At 36.6% G+C, this 21,067-nt stretch overlaps 1 protein-coding gene across 2 annotated transcripts in view; it reads right to left on the reverse strand.

Annotated features, from left to right (window-relative positions):
• The window catches only part of LOC136379605 (cell surface glycoprotein CD200 receptor 1-like), a 46,764-nt gene extending 26,950 nt beyond the window's left edge, over positions 1 to 19,814 (reverse strand). For both annotated transcript variants that reach the window (XM_066347000.1, XM_066346999.1), the window contains exon 1: positions 19,534 to 19,814. In XM_066347000.1, coding sequence (XP_066203097.1) covers positions 19,534 to 19,600 — 67 coding nt within the window. In that variant the 5' untranslated portion in view covers positions 19,601 to 19,814. The remainder of the gene's footprint in view (positions 1 to 19,533) is intronic.
• Between the last annotated feature and the right edge of the window lie 1,253 nt (positions 19,815 to 21,067).

Raw genomic sequence — 21,067 nt, forward strand, 5'->3', positions numbered from 1 at the left:
TGATATTTGACAAAGGAGGTAAGAGCATACAATGGAGTAAAGACAGCCTCTTAAACAAATGGTGTTGGGAAAATTGGACAGCTACCTGCAAAAAAATGAAACTAGACCACCAACTTACACCATTCTAAAAATAAACTCAAAATGAATAAAAGACTTAAATGTAAGCCATGAAACCATAAGAATATCAGAAGAAAACAGGCAGTAAGCTCTCCGACATCTCTCGCAGCAATATATAATATTTGCCGATTTATCTCCACAGGCAAGTGAAATAAAAGACAGGATAAAAAAATGGGTCTATAGCAAACTAAAAAGCTTCTGCACAGCTAAAGACAATAAGAACAGAATAAAAAGACAAACTACACAATGGGAGAACATATTTGACAATACGTCTGATAAGGGGTTAATAACCAAAATTTATAAAGAACTTGTAAAACTCAACACCAGGAAGACAAACAATCTAATCAAAAAATGGGCAAAAGAAATGAATAGACACTTCTCCAAAGAGGACATACAGATGGCCAATAGGCATACAAAAAAATCTCAACATCACTAATCATTAGAAAAATACAAATTAAAACCACAATGAGATATCACCTCACACCAGTCAGAATGGCGCTCTTCAACAAAACAACACAGAATAAGTGCTGGTGAGGATGTGAGAAAAGGGAACCCTTTTGCACTGCTGGTGGGAATGCAGACTGTTGTAGCCACTGTGGAAAACAGTATGGAGATTCCTCAAAAAATTAAAAATCGAACTGCCTTTTGACCCAGCTATCCCACTTTTAGGAATATACCCCAAGAACACCACAGCACTGTTTCAAAAGGTGAAATACACCCCCATGATATGGCAGCATTGTTCACAATAGCAAAGATCTTGAAACAGTCCAAGTATCCATCAGAGGACAAGTGGGTTAAAAAGCTTTGGTACATATATACTATGGAATACTACTCAGTCATAAGAAATGATGACATCGGATCATTTACAACAACATGGATGGACCTTGATAACATTATACTGAGTGAAATAAGTAAATCAGAAAAAACTAAGAACTATATGATTCCATAACATAGGTGGGACATAAAAACGAGACTCAGAAACATGGACAAGAGTGTGGTAGTCATGGGGGTTGGGGGGGAAGGAGAGGGAGGGGTGGTGGGAGGGGGAGGGACACAAAGAAAACCAGATAGAAGGTGACAGAAGACAATTTGACCTTGGGTCATGGGAATGCAGCATAATTAAATGTCAAAATAATCTGGAGATGTTTTCTCTGAATATATGTACCCTGATTTATCAATGTCACCCATTAAAATTAATTTTAAAAAGTTATACAAGTATATTAGGGATTTCCAGTGTCTCTTAAAAAATAATAAACATAAAGGTCAAAATAACCATATAAACAAACTGGACTAACAATATGGGCAGTTAACTTACAGAAAAAAGTAAAAATATTTCTTAGTCATATAAAAAATGTTCATGCCATTCATGCTAGTAAAAAAGTGCAAATTATAACTCTATAGAAATACCATTTGTTACCTATAACATTGTCAAAATCAAAAATTTTTAACAACATATTCTATTTGCAAAGCTCTGGAGAGATGGGCATGCCAATAGACTAATGGTGAGAATGTAAAATGTTACAATTTCAATGAAGTAAAATTTGACAATATAGCAAAATTACATATTCATTTTCCTTTCTTCCAACAATAGCACTTCACAAAATCTATCCCAAAGCTACACAGGCAACAGCATGAAAAGAATATATACATGAGACTAGTCATTTAACATTGTAATAACAAGACTTTAGAAATAACCCAAATAGCCACCCATAGGGGAATAATTGTCCAAATTATGGTACAACCACAAAATAAAGTACAATGAAACTCTATAAAAGAATGGATAGCTCCATTAACTATTATGAAGTCATCTCCAGGATATATTATTAAGTGAAAGAAGTGAGATAGATAAAGCATACATAGTATGCTACTGTTAATCTAGGATATGATGGGAGGAATACAAGTGTGTGTGTGTGTGTGTGTGTGTGTTTTATTTCTTTTCTTGCTTATAATTTTAAAACTGAAAGGATAAAATTAACACAGAAATAGAAATAAGATATCTCTGACTGTACCTGATTTTGTAGATTTGACTTTGGCATCATGTAACCAGCTTACATAATTATAAAACCTAATCAAATTATTTGTAAACACTAAAACTATTAAGCAAAATGGCACAAATGAACCTAACTGAATGGAGCATTAGTTGCAGAACCATATATAAAGGAGCTAGTCAAGTAACTTTTAAAACATGATAATTTCACTGTCTCTAGTGAAATATAAAGTAATGAAAAAAATAATTACAAATACACAAACTACTTTCAATAATCATATTGTTGGTAGTAGTGTTTAGCATTTTTATTCTCAAACTACTCTATATGTTTTGAGAGATAAATCAAAGGCATTAATATGTTGGCGTCATTCAATTTTTCAATCTGGGAGAATAGATGTAAAAACGAATAAGTTTAAGTAGAAACCCTAGGTCCTAAATTTTAATCAAAAGTATCAGTATCAACTCATAATGTATTTTACCTTTTAAAATGCATATTCCCTAGCTGCTATTAATTTTTGAGGTAATTCAATACACAATTACAATAGACAATTATTAACATAACTAATTGATATTTTTGGAACTTTCTATCCAACATTTACAAAATATGCATTCTTTGCAAGTGCACATGGTATATTCACCAAGTTTTAACCACATTATGAGCCATAAAGCAAGTCTCAAAGACCTTTTAAAAAAAACTGAAATTGTACCAAAAATGTCCTATCAAAACAGGCTTATGTTGGAAAACAATAACAGTAAGATATTTAAGAAAACCAGAAGTATTTGGAAATTGAACATTTCTTTTCTTTTTTGTATTCTTAAGTGAGAGGAAGGAAGATAGTGAGACAGACTCCTGCATGTACCCGTCCTGGGATCCACTCTGCAACCCCGTCTGGGACTGATGATCAAATCAACCGAGCTATCCTCAGTGCCTGAGGCTGAGCTCAAACCAGTCAAGCCACTGGCTGCAAGAGTAAGGAAAGAGAATGGGGAGAGGGAGCGAAAAGAGAAGCAAATGGTCACTTCTCCTGTGTGACCTGACCCGGATCGAACTTGGGATGTTCATATGCTGGGCCAACACTCTATCCGATTAGCCATGACCAATTAAACATCTTTCTAAGTAACACTTTGTTCAAAGAAGAAACTTAAAAGGAAATTAGAGGCTATTCTGAACCAAATGATAGTAAAAATAAAACATACCAAAATTTGTGATTTGCAGCTAAAGCATTGTTTACATTAATAACTTTAAATGATATTTTAATAATGTCATTAAAATCCACCCAAAGAAGCTAAAACCAAAGGAAAAGGAAATAGTAAAAGTAAAAGCAGAAATAAAAAAAATAGAAAATAAGTAAGACAAACATTAATGAAATTAAAAGCTAGATCTTCAACATTTATAAACAAATAGCTAGACTTGCCAAGAAAAAAAAAGAACACAATTCTCTAATTTTAAGAATGAAACAATGGACATTAATATAGATACTACATTTATGAAAAAATAACAAAAAGTATTAACTATTTTATGCTAATCAACTTCAATAACTTAGATGAAATAGAAACATTTATTGAGAGATAGCTTTCAAAGCTCATTTGGGATTAAACAGATAAACTGAAGAGCTTTATATCTATTACAAAAAACTAAATTTGTGGACAAAAATCTCCCCACAAACTTAGCTTTCCTAACAAATTTAAACAAATATTTAAGGAAGAAGTATTATCAGTTCTACAAACAAATCCCTTCAGAAGATAGACAAGGAGGGAACACTTCCTTCTTTTATGAGGATAGAATTAACCATATACCAAAAGCAGATAAATATACACACACATATACAAATAGACCAATAACCCTTATAATCATAAGACACAAGAAATGTTCACAAAATAATTGCAAATAAAATCTAGTACTATATAAGAGGAATATTATAATAATCATATAAAATTTCTCCCAGAAATGCAGATTGATTGAACAACCAGAATATCAATGAAATTCACAATATTAGGAGTCTAAAGGGGGAAATAAACATAGGGTCAATTTAACCAATGTAGAAAAGGACTTCAGCCCTGGCTGGTTGGCTCAGCGGTAGAGCGTCGGCCTGGCGTGCGGGGGACCCGGGTTCGATTCCCCGCCAGGGCACATAGGAGAAGCGCCCATTTGCTTCTCCACACCCCCCCCTCCTTCCTCTCTGTCTCTCTCTTCCCCTCCCGCAGCCAAGGCTCCATTGGAACAAAGATGGCCCAGGCGCTGAGGATGGCTCCTTGGCCTCTGCCCCAGGTGCTAGAGTGGCTCTGGTCGCGGCAGAGCGATGCCCCGGAGGGGCAGAGCATCGCCCCCTAGTGGGCAGAGTGTCGCCCCTGGTGGGCGTGCCGGGTGGATCCCGGTCGGGCACATGCGGGAGTCTGTCTGACTGTCTCTCCCCGTTTCTAGCTTCAGAAAAATACAAAAAAAAAAAAAAAAGAAGAAGAAGAAAGAAAAGAAAAGGACTTCATGCCCTTGCCAGATAGCTTGGTTGGTTAGACCATCGTCCCAAAATGCAGCCTTTGCCAGTTCAATCCTCGATAAGGATGCATACAGGAACAGATTAATGTTCCTGTCTCTCTCTCTCCCTCCCTTGCTCTCTAAAATACATAAAATAAACATTAAAAAAGAAAAGAAAAAGCACTTGACAAAATTTAACATTCATTCATGATTTTTAAAACTCTAGGAACAGAAGAAAACTGCCACATCTATGAAAATCCTACAGCTAATATCATTCTTAATAATAAAATACTTCCTGTCTGAATTTAGGAACAAAGCAAAAATGTCTGCTCTTAGTACTTCTTTTTAATAATGTATTAGAGGCCCTAACCATTGCAATAAAGCAAGCAGAAAAAAGGCATATAGATCAGAAACAAAGATATAAAACTGTATTTTCAGATGATATGATTATTAGGACACTATAAAATAACTCCCAGAACTAACTGAATATAGCAAGTTCATAGTATAAAATGCTAATAATATTTTAAAGCAATTACATGTTTATATACTAGCAACAAAAAATTGGAAAATGAAGTTAAAAAAATAAATTTCATTTACAATAGTGCAAAAAAATCTTAAAAATAAATTTAAAAAAATTGTATATAGCCTATACACTGAAAACTACAAAACATTACTGAGCTAAATTAAAGAATATATATATATATATATGGAGATAAATATATTGTTCTTATACAGAACTACTCAATATTGTTAAGATGTTAGTTCTGTTCAAATTAGTATATAGATTCAGAACAATCATATTCACCTGGCTGGTGGTGGCACAGTGCTTAAAACGTCAACCTGTGACACAGAGGTCCCAGGTTTGAAACTCCAAAGTTGCTAATTAGAGTGCGTGCTCACCAACTTGAGCATGCGGTGCTGGCTTGAGTGTGGGGCCATCAATATGATTTCATGGTCGCTGGCTTAAGCCCAAAAGTCTCTAATTAGAAGCCCAAAGTCACTGGCTTGAGCCCATGGTCACTGGTTTGAGCAAGGGGTCATTCAGCTGTAGCCCACCGGCCAAGGCACATAGAGAAGCAATCATTGAACAACTATGGTGCTGCAACTATGAGTAGATGCTTCTCATTTCTCTCCCTTTCTGTCTCTGCTTCTCTCTTAAAAAAAAAAAAGTCTTAGTCAAAATCTGATATTCATTTCTTTAAAAATTGACAGGATGATTTTAAAATTTATCTGGGAATGTGAACTTAGAACAGCCAAAGCAATGTTTAAAACACAAATAAGATTGGAAGACTTTACTACCTAATTTCAAGCTTTATTCTGAAGCTACAAAAATCAAGGTGGTCTGGCACTGGCTAAAGGATACTCACATACTTCAATAGAACAAAATAGAGATCCTAGAAATAGACTCACACATATATGGTCTATCAGTTTTCAACTAAGGTGTTAAGGCAATTTAAGGGGAAAGCAAAGTGTTTTCAACAGGTGATAATGGAATAACTGGATATCCAAATTTAAAAAGAAAAAAGCTTTAATCCTTATTTAACACCATACACAAAAAATTACCTTAAATTGGATTATTGACTCTAATGTAAAGCTAAGACTATAATACTTCTAATATTTCTAGAAAAATATTAGGAGATCATCTCTGTGACTTCAGCATATATAAAAAGATTTTTTAGACTACAGAAACAAAATATGAAGTAAAATTTGATGAAATGGACATCAGAAACATCAGGTTTTTTTGTTTGTTTGTTTTTTTTTTTTTTTGTATTTTTCTGAAGCTAGAAACGGGGAGAGACAGACAGACTCCCGCATGCCCCGACCGGGATCCACCCGGCATGCCCACCAGGGGGCGATGCTCTGTTGTGACCAGAGCCACTCTAGCGCCTGGGGCAGAGGCCAAGGAGCCATCCCCAGCGCCCGGGCCATCTTTGCTCCAATGGAGCCTCGGCTGCGGGAGGGGAAGAGAGAGACAGAGAGGAAGGAGAGGGGGAGGGGTGGAGAAGCAGATGGGCGCTTCTCCTGTGTGCCCTGGCCGGGAATCGAACCCGGGACTTCTGCACGCCAGGCCGACGCTCTACCACTGAGCCAAACGGCCAGGGCCAGAAACATCAGATTTTAATACAAATACCATTAGAATATGCATCCACACCGAGAAAAAACCCAAAACAAAATATAAATACAAACAAAAGACCCTAAACAATGAAAAAAAATTTTTTTTCCTAAGTCAAAATCATCATTAGAAATAGGAATGTTTTGTGATTTTACTACTAATGAAACCTCTTACTCACTGGAAGCACCGAAAGTATCCTTTCCCGAATCATTGCTGTCATATGCATGATCAGGCGTATACCACCCACGCAGCATTGTCTAGGCATGACTGTGCAAACCCATACTCCCAAGGCTTCCCCCAGTAAGGGGAAAAAAGGTTCTCAGCAAAGCACATGGTTGTCTTGTGATGTGAAACTGTTCTTAGCTATTGTAAAATCCTGAGTTCTGCTATGCTCTACTAACTGAAAAAAGTTAGAGATAGGCTTTTCTGATATTCCACCATTCCCAATTAAAACCCTTTTGATTCAGTAACAGTTTTTAATGGAAATAGAACATAAATTATGCCATACTTTAAAAGTTAATATATGGTATTTGCTTAGATTTAGTTATTATTTATAATGCATAGAGATGAGAAACAAAAAAGTTAAAACTTTCCTGCCCTTTTATTCATGTTTGGAAGATACAAACCAAAGGAGTGAGGAGTTTGATAAATGAATTCTAAACTAAAAGAATCCTTAGTATGGACATAACTGTAGCATAAAGTATTGGGATACACTCTAATAAGATGACCATATAGCTGTAAAAAAGAATAATGTGGAATAGTTTTATTTTTACTTTTTTTTTTTTTTTGGTATTTCTCTCCAGGACTTGTGGCCACTATGCTAGTACTAAACTAATTGGAAGTCAATTCAAGGTTTTATTTAAAATGAATGCAACTTTAAGGCTGAGATCTTAATCACACAGACCCGGAAATTCAAATTAAGTTGCTGAAACAACCTTTAGTTAGCTACACTGAGCATATTGCTTTTTCTAATTACCGGTGTTGTAAAGTCAACACAGTGCAGAAAACTTTACTATAAATTTGTAGCTCCAGAAAGCTTAAAATATCAACCTTAGCATTTTAATGAAGGAAAGTTTGTACTGCATTTTAGTGAGTTTTAGAAACTATTATTTCCTGAAAGTTTTTAGAGCTATGAAAGGATTCAAACAAAAAGTTTCAGAAATAAACTGTCTCCTTTTTAAGAAGTCCTGAAAATAAGATGAATTGTAATCTAGATAAGCTATTATAGTTTGACTTCTGGTGCGGTGTATGTATTGTGACCTGGGAACTAATGGACGTCTGTGATAGTCAGAATATCCATGCACTTTGTAACTTTCAAGAAAGGGGGCCTAATTATTCATTTTATTTCTGCTATATAAGTATAAAGTAGTAATAATTGAAAGGATCATCAGTTTCTCCCAAATTCTGTTATTTTCTAAACAGAAAAGAGAAATTTTGGTTGGGATAACGGACACATGTGTTCTTTTTCTCTTCAAAAGCTACCCAAAGACTAATGCATTAATTTAATGATAAATACTGGAAGCAAAGGAAATGTTTTCTTTTCTGCTAAGATTATTTCCAGTTTCTCATTAGTACTTTTTATTCATATGCAACTGAGTGGAGACCTAGAACATATATTAGAGGATTCTAAATCATGTTTATTTCAGCACCAGAATTTTTCCAGAGTAAAATTTTTTTTTTTTTTTTTTTACCAAGACAGAGAGACAGTCAGAGAGAGAAATAGACAGGGACAGACAGACAGGAACGGAGAGAGATGAGAAGCATCAATCATCAGTTTTTTGTTGCGACACCTTAGTGGTTCATTGATTGCTTTCTCATATGTGCCTTAACCGTGGGACTACAGCAGACTGAGTGACCCTTGCTTGAGCCAGTGACCTTGGGCTCAAGCTGGTGAGTTTTGCTCAAACCAGATGATCCCGCGCTCAAGCTGGCGACCTCAGGGTCTCGAACCTGGGTCCTCCACATTCCAGTCTGACACTTTATCCACTGTGCCACCACCTGGTCAGGCTCCAGAAGAAAACATTTAAAATTAAGAATCTGTTGGAGGAAATGGAGTTAGCAGAAATGATGAAAAAAGTAAAAAGTAAATGCAGGTCCTTAACCAGGGAAAGAGGAGATTTTAGGGCAGGTATAATCTTGTGGGGAAAGTCTTCAAGTAAGAGTAAGAGGCTTTATGACTTGCTGACAAGATGGTGGTCAGAGAGGGTTAGGAGTTGTAAAAGAGTGGTATTGGAGCAGAGGGAGGAGCAGAACCAGATTACAAGGAGCCAAGAAGAAGCAAGTGTCAAATGCAGACTTGCTCTTTCAGAAGTTTTAAGCTAGAAAGTACTGGTGAATGAGACACTGGCTTTTCCCTTTCATGTCAAACCTGAAAGAGATGGGACAAATCTGGAACCATGAAGACTGACAGTGCATTTGAGATTAGAGAACAGCATATTTGCAGATAGAAAGAAAGTTATGAGAATGAAGAAAGCTATCTGGTAAAGCAGGACCCCAGGTACTAGAAGAAGATGAGACAAAAACAAAGTGAATGTTTGTTTTTGAAAAGACTGATACTGGCTCTCTGAGAGAGGAGCAGAAAGGAAAAGAGTGGCTACAGACACAACAGATATTTTGAGGGTGGTTTTTGTTTTTGTTTTCTCATTGATTTGAGAGAGAGAGGAAGAGGGAGTAGGAAGGAAGGAGAGAGAAAAAGAAACATCAACTTGTTCCACTCAGTTGTTCCATTTTTCGTTGTGCAGTCATTGGTTGCTTCTCTCTTACTGGAAACAAACTCACAATCTCTGTGCGTTGGGTGGACACTTTATCCATTGAGCCACCCAGACAGGGCAAAGCAACAGACATTTTAAAGCAATTCAGGTTGACAAATGTTTTCTGAGTGTATACCTAATTAGCATCAGGTAGCTATGCAGAGCTTTGGGAATAGTGGGAGGAATGAGGCAAGGTAAATGCCCTTAGAAATCTCTTCATCTGGGATTAAGATGTCCACACTGGATGATGGATAAATCTAAAGGCGAGAAACCATGTGCTAAGTAAGAGGAACAACAGGAAGAGTTTGGGTGATAAAGACTCAAGACAGTGTTCTTAACCCTGGCTCCCATTAGAATCATCTGCAAAGATTTGTCAAAGTCCAGATGCCCAGATTCTATAGCCTGCAAAGTCTAATTAAGTAGGCTTGAGCTTGCACCACAATATACTACTTTAGGTTTTACAGGCAACTCTGTCTGTTAACTTGCTTTAAATTACTGATTTAAAGCAACCCCTGGAAAGGGAGCCAATAAAAGATAAGGTAGAATAATTTTCTGGAGAATAAAAATAATTAGATTTCATTATTTCATATCTACCAATATTTACTACTTGGATTTTTTTTTAAATTATCAATAGTCAAAATGCATCATATAATGAAATATTCATATATTACCTAATAGGTAAACCTTTGGGGAAAAATAGTGTTTAATGATAAATTAACAAAATGGCAAATATCAAGAAAAATCACTGAATTTAAAGCTACATATGTATACACCTTGTTTGGAAAACATATGGTTAGCAAATCACTGAATGTTCTCAAATGATACTTTTTGAAAACACTCAGGTTTTCCCCTATGTTGATAAGGGAATAAATCAGATGCTGCTTTCTCATTCTAGCTATCCTTTACCTTTTCTTTGCTGCCAACTTTCTAATATTCAGTGGTCTATGCCCACAGCCTCAAGTTCCTCCCCACCCAATCTCTCCTTGATATCAGCAATCTTGTGGCTCCCACACCCTTCCATTCAAACCACAGTTGTGAAGGGGTACAATCAAACTTCTGGTCTTTCTTCATGGCTTGTGCACCTGAATTCCTTGGCATATTCTTATGCTATTAACCATTTCTTCCCCTAAAACCCATTCCTTCACGACTACCACTATCCTATCCTTTTCATTTTTGTCTCTTCTCTGCAAGCCTGCCTGTTCCCTCAGGCACCTTAGTGTGGTGTTCCCCGAATTCTCACTTGCCATTCTCTCTCTTTACGCCTTGTTTCATCATTCTCCCAACCCCAAGAACTTCACATGGGCCTCTACACAGTTGATTTCTCCTTGTTTTACCACTTCAGTCACAATTGAACTCCCTCTGCCCTTCCTATAGGGTGTTTGGTCATGAATGTTCATCTCCCCAACACTTCTTGCTGTTTTCTGTTCATCTTCAGCTTCAACATCATTTCCACAAGAATGTCTTCCTTAGCCCTCAGAATAGATTAGCTATACAATTATATATTTCTATGTCATCCTCTATTTCTCCCTATACCTTATGTATTATTTAATTATTTGTAATGATTTATTTAATATCTATCTTTTCCTACCAGATTCTGAGCTCCATGAGAGCAGGCTCTATGTCTGTCTTGTCCAAGTATACCCAGCATGAAGCACAGTGTCTGATATGTGAGAAACACTTCCTTCCTTATTGACTAATAAAAAAACTGACCCACATTTAACTTTGACCTGTTTTTCCTAAATATGAAATTCAACTCTATACCTGCTACAACTGGGGAAATGTATGCTATATTACAGATTTAGTGATCTTAGTCTAGATAGCCATAAAATAGAGCTAAATAGGAATGTACTAACAAAGTAAGCTTATAAAAGAATTTCTATAAAATGTTAAATCCAGTTTGTTACTCTTATAGCCATGATTCAATATCACTAGTATAGTGATCAGAGCTATCTATTCGGAAACCAATCAAAAAGTATCTAATCAATCCTGTACTTTAACCTCTGGCCAAGTTCTCATTACAATTAAAAGCCTGTTTCCCTCTGGTTGCCACACATCAAAAGTTAGCATCTGAGCAAGAATAATAAACATAAGTGAGAACTATATGCATCTCATCTCCCCACCCCCTTCTCCTCACTCCACCAGGCTGAGGCTTGTAGTTCTGGTTCTTATTCAAGGCCAAGAGGACAACCTGACCATGGGAATGTGTGCAAACCTGCTACATAGAATAATAACCCTAATTTATAAGTTACTTGCTAGCTTTAATTCCTATAATAACCAAAGAAGCAAACTGTGACCTTCAGATAAGTCAGCTGTGGGAGATGTGCTGACTTTCAGTCAGTTATCTGAACACACTGACTGGGTTTACATATAACCCATCTCAGCAAGGCACTCTCAAATCCTTCCTCTTTAGATCCCTTGTTCTAATTTTTATTTCCCCCTGTTCCCCTCCCTGTAAAACCCTGGCTGCACCAAAAGACAAGATGGGTTTTTGAAGATAGAAGTCCCCCCTCTTTTCAGGTGGCCAGTATTTGAATAAACTTTTTCTCACCAGCACTTGTGTCACAAGTTTGGCTTCTGTGGACAGAAGGCAGTTGGACCTGTGACACTGCTGTTTTTTCCATCCCAGTGGCTGCTGTCATTTCAAGTGCATCACATCTAAAAATCATAGATTGTCCCACATATACTTGCCACCTCTCTCTTTCCTGTTATTTTTGCCGCTATGAAGGAATTTCATAGGGCTTTATTGGCCTGTGTACAAAATGAAAGTTTTCAATTTGAAGGTTTCTAAACAGTTTTTCGGAGAGCTCTCTACTTCTCAATAGTTTCATACATTTCCTTCACTTTACAAATGAGGAAAAGAGAGTAAGCAATTTCTTAAGATGACACTGTTAGTGGTTAAAATTACATCTCATGACATGCTCCTAAACACAACAAAGGCATATATAAGAATCTAAAAATAGGAAAAGAGGGATGAAATTTTATTGAGGAAGTGAAAAACACCAAAACAGTCAATGCAGGAATTAAATTTAAAGAGCAAAAAGGCATTTAATGATATAATGCATTCAATCTCAATGTCCAAAGATGGTATAATCAACCAAATCAATATTGGTTGGTAAAAGCCCAATGATATTAAAAATACATGGATTTAAAGATAATCTCACTTCTTTTAATGCAAAATTAGCTTTTACATATAACAACTATAAATTCTGGTCAAAATATAAAAATGAAACTATATGAAGTCACTGAAAAGTGAAAAAAAGCAAGAAGATTCTTGAAGAAAGTCAATCCTTGGAAGAAGGTGAACCCATTTTTAACACTTTTAGTCTCAGGAAAGTCTGTAATTGGAACCACACTGAACAACAAAGAACTCTAAAGAAACCCACAGTTTTCTGATGAATATGAGAACAAATTTTGAGGCCTCCTTGGTCTGTGGATATAGAGAGAGGGAGAGAGGGAGAAAAGGAGTTCCAAATTTTGTGTGTAAACCCTATCAACATATATCTGGCTGACTCTAAGCCACATATGGGAGGGTACACTTGAAGCCAACTAGCTAAAGGAAAAAGCACTTCAATTTAAGACACTTCCCTGGGGACGTCTTAGCCATTTGAGTCCAACCAAGTTAAATATTTTCTGGGGGAATAAATCAAAAGCAATACAGCAAAATCCAGAGTTTCTTTCTTTTTTTTTTTTTCTTAAGTTGGAAACGGGGAAGCAGTCAGACAGACTCCCACAATGCGCCCGACTGGGATCCACCCGGCACGCCCACCAGAGGACGATGCTCTGCCCATCTGGGGCGTTGCTCTGCCTCAATCAGAGCCATTTTAGCACCTGCGGCAGAGGCCACAGAGCCATCCCCAGTGCCCCGGCCAACTTTGCTCCAATGGAGCCTCGGCTGCGGGAGGGGAAGAGAGAGACAGAGAGGAAGGAGAGGGGGAGGGGTGGAGAAGCAGATGGGTGCTTCTCCTGTGTGCCCTGGCCGGGAATTGAACCTGGGACTCCCACAGGCCAGGCTGATGCTCTACCACTGAGATAACCAGCCAGGGCCTCCAGAGTTTCTATAATGCAATATTCAATACCTAAATAAAATTGTTATATACACAGAACTAGGGAAATGTGGTTTATTATGGGAGAAAACATTAAAAGGATACCAAACTTAAGGTGACACAGATGTTGGAATTATCAGTCAAGGACCTTAAAGCAGATATTAAATTATGCTCAGTGATGTAAAGGAAAATATGCTCACAATAATAAGACAGAGAAATCACAATAGAGAAAATTAAATTGGTTAAAAGATAAATTAAAATTCTAAAATTAAAAATACAACATCTAAAATAAAACCTTCCCTGGATAGGCTTAACAGATAAATGCAGATGAGATTAAAATTTTTTGCAAACTTGAAATATATCAATAGAAATTATCCAATCTGATAAAAGAGAAAAAAAGAGATTTAAATTAATAATATCCACAGAAACCAGTAATTAAGTAGCAAAAGTTCTTTTGAACATATGTATAACTTGAGTTCTAGAAGAAGAAGAGAGAGAAAGTTGTCAGAAAATTTATTTAAAGAAATAGTAATTGAAAATTTTCTAAAATTTGTTGAAAATAACAAATTTATAGATTCAAGGCCCTGGTTGATGGCTCAGTGGATAGAGCATTGACTTGGTATATGGATGTTCTGGGTTTAATTCCCAGTCAGGGCACACAAAAGAAGCAACCATCTGCTTCTCTCTTCCTCCCACTCCCCTTATCTCTTTTTTTCCCCTCCCATACCCAGTGGCTCAATTGGTTCAAGCAACACCCTCGGTACTGAGGATAGTTTGGTTGGTCCAAAGTCAGACTTGGGTGCTAAAAATAGCATGATTGATTCAAAGATCAGCCCCAGATAGGGATTGACAGGTAGATCCCGGTTGGGGCACATGCAGGATTCTGTCTCTCTATCTTCCATCCTCTCATAAATAATCAATAAATAAATAAATAAGCAGATTTAAGAATCTAAGTAATCTCCAAACAGGATAAATATTAAAATAACCATACACAGACAAATAATATACACTAAAACATAACAACAGTAAAGAGAAAATCTTAAAAACCATCAGAGAAAAATGACTGATTATTTTAAGAGAAACAATAATTTGAGTGTTTGCTGACTTCTCATTAGAAATGGTGCTGAAAAATAGAAGTCAACCCCAAATTCCATATCCAGCAAAAATATGCTTCAAGAACTAGGCATTTTTAGATATAAGAAAGCTGGAAGAATTCCTCACCAGCAGGCCTGTAGTACTAATAAAGAAATTATTTAAGCTGAAGGAAAATAATACCAGACAAACTCATAAATTTAGGAAAGCATAAAGAGCGTGGAAATAACAGTGATGGTGGAGATAGTATATGCACTCAGAATCTCCTTCAAGTAATAACTTTCTGCTGTTACTACTAGGAGCACTATCTGCAGACAGCCTTCAGTTCTCAGCATCTTCGGAGATCAACTCAATTACTTTGCCCAAAATCATGCACTTCTCAGGGCATCCCACATTCAATGACTGATTGAGATGAAGGTAGAAAGGCCTAACCATGTTCATTCAATGAAGGGCCTCTCTTAGATCATTTTAACTCCACGGCTCCCCATGGGGATCACATGAAGACATCAAGGGTTGAGATTGCAGATGGAATTGGTTGCAAACTTGCCCTTCCTTCCAGGTGTTTCTTCCAACAGTCCTCCTTAATAAACATTCTCTACTCAAAACTCTATCTCAGAGTCTGATTCCTGGAGGGCCTCCAACAGCATCAGCAACTCAAAAAAACAGATAGTTTTAAAGGAAACAGTTTGCTTCTAAAACCTTCCAGTCCTGTTTCTGTTACTTTCTATACTGCTTTACTTAAACACAAATAAGATTTTGATCTTAAGATTGTTTCTAGGTGTTTTGAACAGACAGGGCAGATAAACTCTAGCTAGGAAAACTTCAAAATTGATTGCTTAGTGTTCGTGCATGAAAAACGTTGTTTCTTCCTGGAAATAATTAACGAATTGTGACACTTACATGAATTGTTTTACAACATCCAAACCTATTTAATAACCATAGATCTTCTCTCTAATCTTGTTCAAAGTTATCAAACATGTCACTGATAACAAGGAGGAAAGTGTATCACCAATGGTTACTGAAATTCTGTCACTGTGCAGACTGATTTTTCAGATACAACATAAAACCAAATGACAACTAAGTTTATTTTGTTAACTAGCATCATTAACTGAAATATTCAGGACCTTATTGGGAGGCAGTTTATCTACTGTGGAACTATTTCATCTCATTTCTATTCTCAACCTATTAACATCCCTATATCTAACTTCTCATCTTATTCCTCAATTTCAGAAAAGATTTCCTCTTCTTATTTAAGGCTAGAAACTCTCCTCCCTTCTTTTTTCACATCTTACTCTCTATTATTGAGAGGAGAGACATAATTATTGCTCCTAGGACCAAATACAAAAATATCTGGTGCTTATTCTACTATTTTTATCTCTATGAGGCCCCTCTTTGTAGGATCCTCCACTCTATGAATGATTCATACATCCCAGGTTGTGCTGTATTTCCAGGTACTTATAAGAATTCTCTTGCTAGTTTTCCTCCTTCCCTGTACTGAATTTAATATCTTCCTCTGCAAAGAAATGCCCCTTCTCAGCCACCAAAGTCTCACAGCAGAATCAAGAGACTTTCTAAAATGGAAACCCAAGGGTAAGAGCTCTTGAATCTTCTTGCAAAATAAATCTTTTACTAAGTGCCACTTCCACAACAGGGAACACTGCTGCATTGTTAGTCTCTAAACATACTGCTTTAGTATATTATTCTCTTATTCACAAAACTGCTGATGGCTTCTCAATGCCTACTGCACGGTATTCAAGTTCCTTTGTTTAGCTATCTAGAATTCCCAAAATTCAGCCTTATTTCTTCTGATCATATAACACACAATCTCCATTCCTTCAGGTGAGAGTTCTTTCTCTCCCAAACCACCTTGATTTTGTTCTTGCTGCACATCTGCTCTTCCCTGTTGTACCTCTTCCATTCCCCATCGACTCAAACCTATCATGTAAGGCCCTCCTCATGACTCATCTCCTCCATAAAGCCTTTGACAACTCCACCCTACTGTAATTTATCCCATCTTTGGATTTTTACTAGATTCATAGGCAATTTCAAGGCTGACTGATGTAAAATGTTCTCATAAGTTGTCATTTTAACTTGATTTCCCTGATTTAGTTTGCTAACAACTTTTAGGCACTGTTCACAGACACACATCACCTATACACACCCAGTGTTCTTAACACTGACTTTTGAATAACTTATTCATTGCTTAAGCACAGATATTTAGAGAAAACACATCTAAAATTACTATAAAATGTATATTCGCTACTAGCACAAACTAGAAAAGGAATTGAGGACTGAAATTAATAAGGGCAAACCCCTTCTTTTTCACAACTGCTTTTTTTAATGCCATATGATTTCACAATTGCTTTTACTCTGTTCATCTTCTGCTAATTTGCTGCAGCTACTGAAAGCCCTGTCTTGATTTTATCTGCTCTTCCTGTTACTGCCCGCCCCCTAGTGGAACATAGTGATAAATGGTCAAAATTAGCCCAAGGGACAAAAATAAAGTGGAGAATTCCTTTTCAGTAACTAATCCGTAATTTCAGCATCAGTGACATTTATCAAAGGTAGAATCATAGTGATAGAAATAGCAAAATATAATTTGAACACACACACAAGAAAAATCCTGGAAGATAATTGGTTAAAATAAGGAGGAAGAAGTGGTGTGGGTGAAGGGACTACAGAGAATGGAGACCAGACACAGAGGTGCGAGCTGGCTCTGCGGAGGACCACTTAACATGTTTTCATCTTTCCCTTCAGGGTTTTCAGAATAAATTTTATCTACCAACTACCTCACTGCTTGAATTTATAAACAAATGACTAAAGATAGAGTAAATACATTTCTTTAAGTGCTATGTTTTACATTGAAGACATTAGCTCCCTTGCTTATTTGTGTTTCTCTTATACATTAAAGTGAGTTATTTATGTTTGGCAATATTAATAACAAAGCAGTACTAGTAATGAAGACAAATTCATGCTCCAGGTGGCTTGCTTCTCGTTGTTCTAAATTATTTCATGGTAAATTTTTTATGCCAAATCACTTCATGTAATTTGCTTTCCTGTATCTTGATTCCAAACATTTTGATAACTTTATACTAATATAAGCAGACTTCAGAGCTTTGATATACATAGTTTACCTTATTTGTGTTTAAAAATAGTTTTAAATTTCAAACCTTTAAATCATTAAAATTTGAAATTATTAATTATGTTTTAATCTCTTGGGGGAATGAAATATTTAATATATAGCTAGCAGACACTATTATATCAGTGTCAGGTGTACAGCATAGTGATTTGACACTTGCATGTCTTACAGTGCGTTCACACACTAAGTATAGTGACAATCTGTCACCATGCAAAGTCATCACACTATTACTGACTATGTTTTCATCTTGATGGTATTTCCTTTATTCAAGTGCAAGTTGACATAAATGGCTTCCATGCCGAGTTGAGTCTTGCACAAGTTTCTGTACGAGCTTTCCTCAACGAGATCTCAACTACTGAAAGATTCAGATCATTGGATAATTTTTTTATATTATTTAAAAAATTATCTTTAACACAGTGACATTCATCAATAAGAGTACATAGATTTCAGGTAAACATTTCTATAGCATTTGAACTGTTGATTATGTTGTATACCCATCACCCAAAGTCAAATCATTTTCTGTCACCTTATATTTGTCCCTCTTTACACCCTTCCCCACCCGGTCCCCATCCCCCTTACCCAAGTCCCTCTCCCCCTGGTATTCAGTTTACTTGTATCTATGACTGGATCACTTTTTATGAGTAAATATTCCACTGTTTATAACCAATATAGGCTTAACAATTTTTTTCAGTGCTGCAACAGTGGTTCTCTTTAGTGAAAATATAATGCCTAAATATTGAAGAAAACTACCTATAAAGTGTTTAGTGATGCTTAAAGATGTGCCCTGGTGTGACTCTGCCACATACTGGTAGTGTTGGACCAATCATTTCACCTCTCTATACCTCAGTTTCTACCTTTGTAAAATGGAGAAATGTCTGTGCCTGTTTCACTGGGCTGCTGTGCAGATCATGGGAGAAAAAGTATGTGAAAATTTTTCACAGAAAGGTGCAGTAGTATAACATGGTCATTTTGTGTGTGCTCACCAGTAAGATTATCAGGTGAAAAGACACTTTTTGTTGGAAGACAGGTAATATTTTTAAGTCATTCATATGAGAAAAAATATATACCTTTTCTTTTTTCAGTTATCAGATTATAAATTTTAAAACAAACTACACATTTTCCTTGCGACTGCTCCCATTTACTAAAAGTGAAACCTGAAAACGCCCTCCTACATCAACTCCTACAACCCTCTATAGTGAAACCAGGACACCCCCACAATAGTCCCACATTCTCTACAACACCTACAGGAATCTAGACATCAAAGACTCTGTCCTCTAACACAGAGAGCATCTTTTTACAGTCTGCACATCTTAAAAGTCAAGACAGACATATATCAGAGATGCACCACCAAACTCTGAGTGTATTATACTTTAAAAAACAGATAGTCATAGAAAGTGGTAAAAACCAATCAACTTTCTTAATTTAAGCTGTTAACAGTATGGACCTATATGGGTTGGGGTTATTATTTGAATTTTTTAAAAAGGGAGAATAAGATAAAGAGAACCCAGATGACTTGGGTTGCTACTAGATATTATTAAATTTATTCTCATTCAAAAAGGGTGGAGAAGGGGAAATAAGGAAGCAAGGCAAATCATCCAGATGAGAATTCTGTAGTAGGATACAAAGTAAAATAAGTAGGACAAAGAGGTAAACAGGATAACAAAGTGAAACAAATCTGGGAGTAGCCCCATCTCCAACACCTTTGACAGCGTTATCCTGTATTGCTCCATAAGAAAGGCAAAGAAGGCTAAAAAGACCCGAGACCAGGTTTCTCACCAGTCCTCCTCTCTTCACTTTCTCAATTCAAATTCAGACTTACCAGCCACCAAGATGACAGTCAAGATCAGTGGTAGCTGTAGGTCAGAAGCTCTCCAAGAGCAGGGCATTTCTGTTCTCTTGTTTTCTGCCCTTCACTCAGTCCTCCTCCTCACAGGTAGAAAAAAGGCTGGGGACATGGTGAGCCTGTCTCTTGTTGATTTCTCCGTGCTGAACCCTCTTAGCCCATCAGCAGCGGGACGCTCCTTTCTTCCTGGCCCCTTCCTTCAACTCTATGTGTTTCAGACTGATTAGTAACTTGGAACAGAAGAAAGTCTTCTCTGGAACTTGACACAGCAATAGATTTCCTGTATGAAGCACTGAAGCAAAGACGGAGGAAGTGGATTGATTGAGTTATCTTCTAGCTCATTGGTCCTCCTCTCACTTCTGCTGTACACAGATAAACTGTACAACAAGGCACTGAACATGCCCAAGATCAACAGATAGATATGTTTCAACTTAGATTAAAAAGCAGAACAGAATATTTATCTATTTTTGGCCTATCCCTTTAAACTTCCCAGTCGTGATAACTTTTAGAACCTTTCTCTAGGTGGAAGGGGTGGGCAGCCTCAGTAATAAAGTCTATAATAAAATATTTTTTCTTGAAAATTCTTACATGAAACTCCTGTCCATAATATTTACAACTCTAGAGGCATCATAACTTTATTACTTTCTTATTGCTACTGTAACAAATTACCACATACCCGTGACTTAAAACAACACAAATGAATCTTATAGTTTTAGAGGTCAGAATTTTACAATAGATGCTATGGGGCTAAAATCAAAGTGTTGGGAGGGCTATGTTCTTTCTGAGCACATGGAGAGAGTCTGTCCATTGATTTTCCCAGCTTCTAGAAGCCACCAGTATTCCTTCCGTTGAAGCTACATCATTCCCATCCCCTCTTCTGATGTAAGATTCTCTGATTGCAACTCTCCTTCTTCCCTCTTATAAAGACCCTTGTGATTATATTGGATCATCCAGATAATCCAGGATGATCTCCCTATCTCAGAATCCCTTTCCCTTGTAAATTTACTTATTTACACATTTCAAAGGTTAAGTCAGAGACTCTCCGTAGGGGATGCATTACTCTGTTAGAGCTTAGCACGTATTTCCACTCATTTTTACTTTTGAACAGCTAGCTAGGCTGATCGTTTGTACCAAATTCTAAACATTCATCTTTTGTTGTCACAGAGCCTATAATTGAGACATACAAAAAACAAAAACATCACCATCAACAAAAAAACCTTTGCCTTAATGGACTTTTTCATGTGAATTTAGATTATTTGGGGAAGGAAAGAAATCTTCTGTGTGCTAAGAATTTCATACCCCTAGGCAAAACTCTCCAGGAAGGGGAAGAAAATATTGCAAACAGGAAAACGACTAATCAACATGTATTTTTTTCTTCTAAGTTAGCAGTTTCATCTTTCCTCTTGCCAAACAGTAACCTACATATATATATTTAACTATATATATATAAAAAAACTGTAAGCTATATACATAAACTATATATATATATTCTTCTCCAGCCTTCCTTTCA

The sequence above is a fragment of the Saccopteryx leptura genome, chromosome 8 (assembly GCF_036850995.1).
Source record: "Saccopteryx leptura isolate mSacLep1 chromosome 8, mSacLep1_pri_phased_curated, whole genome shotgun sequence".
NCBI classification, from domain to species: Eukaryota; Metazoa; Chordata; class Mammalia; order Chiroptera; family Emballonuridae; genus Saccopteryx; species Saccopteryx leptura.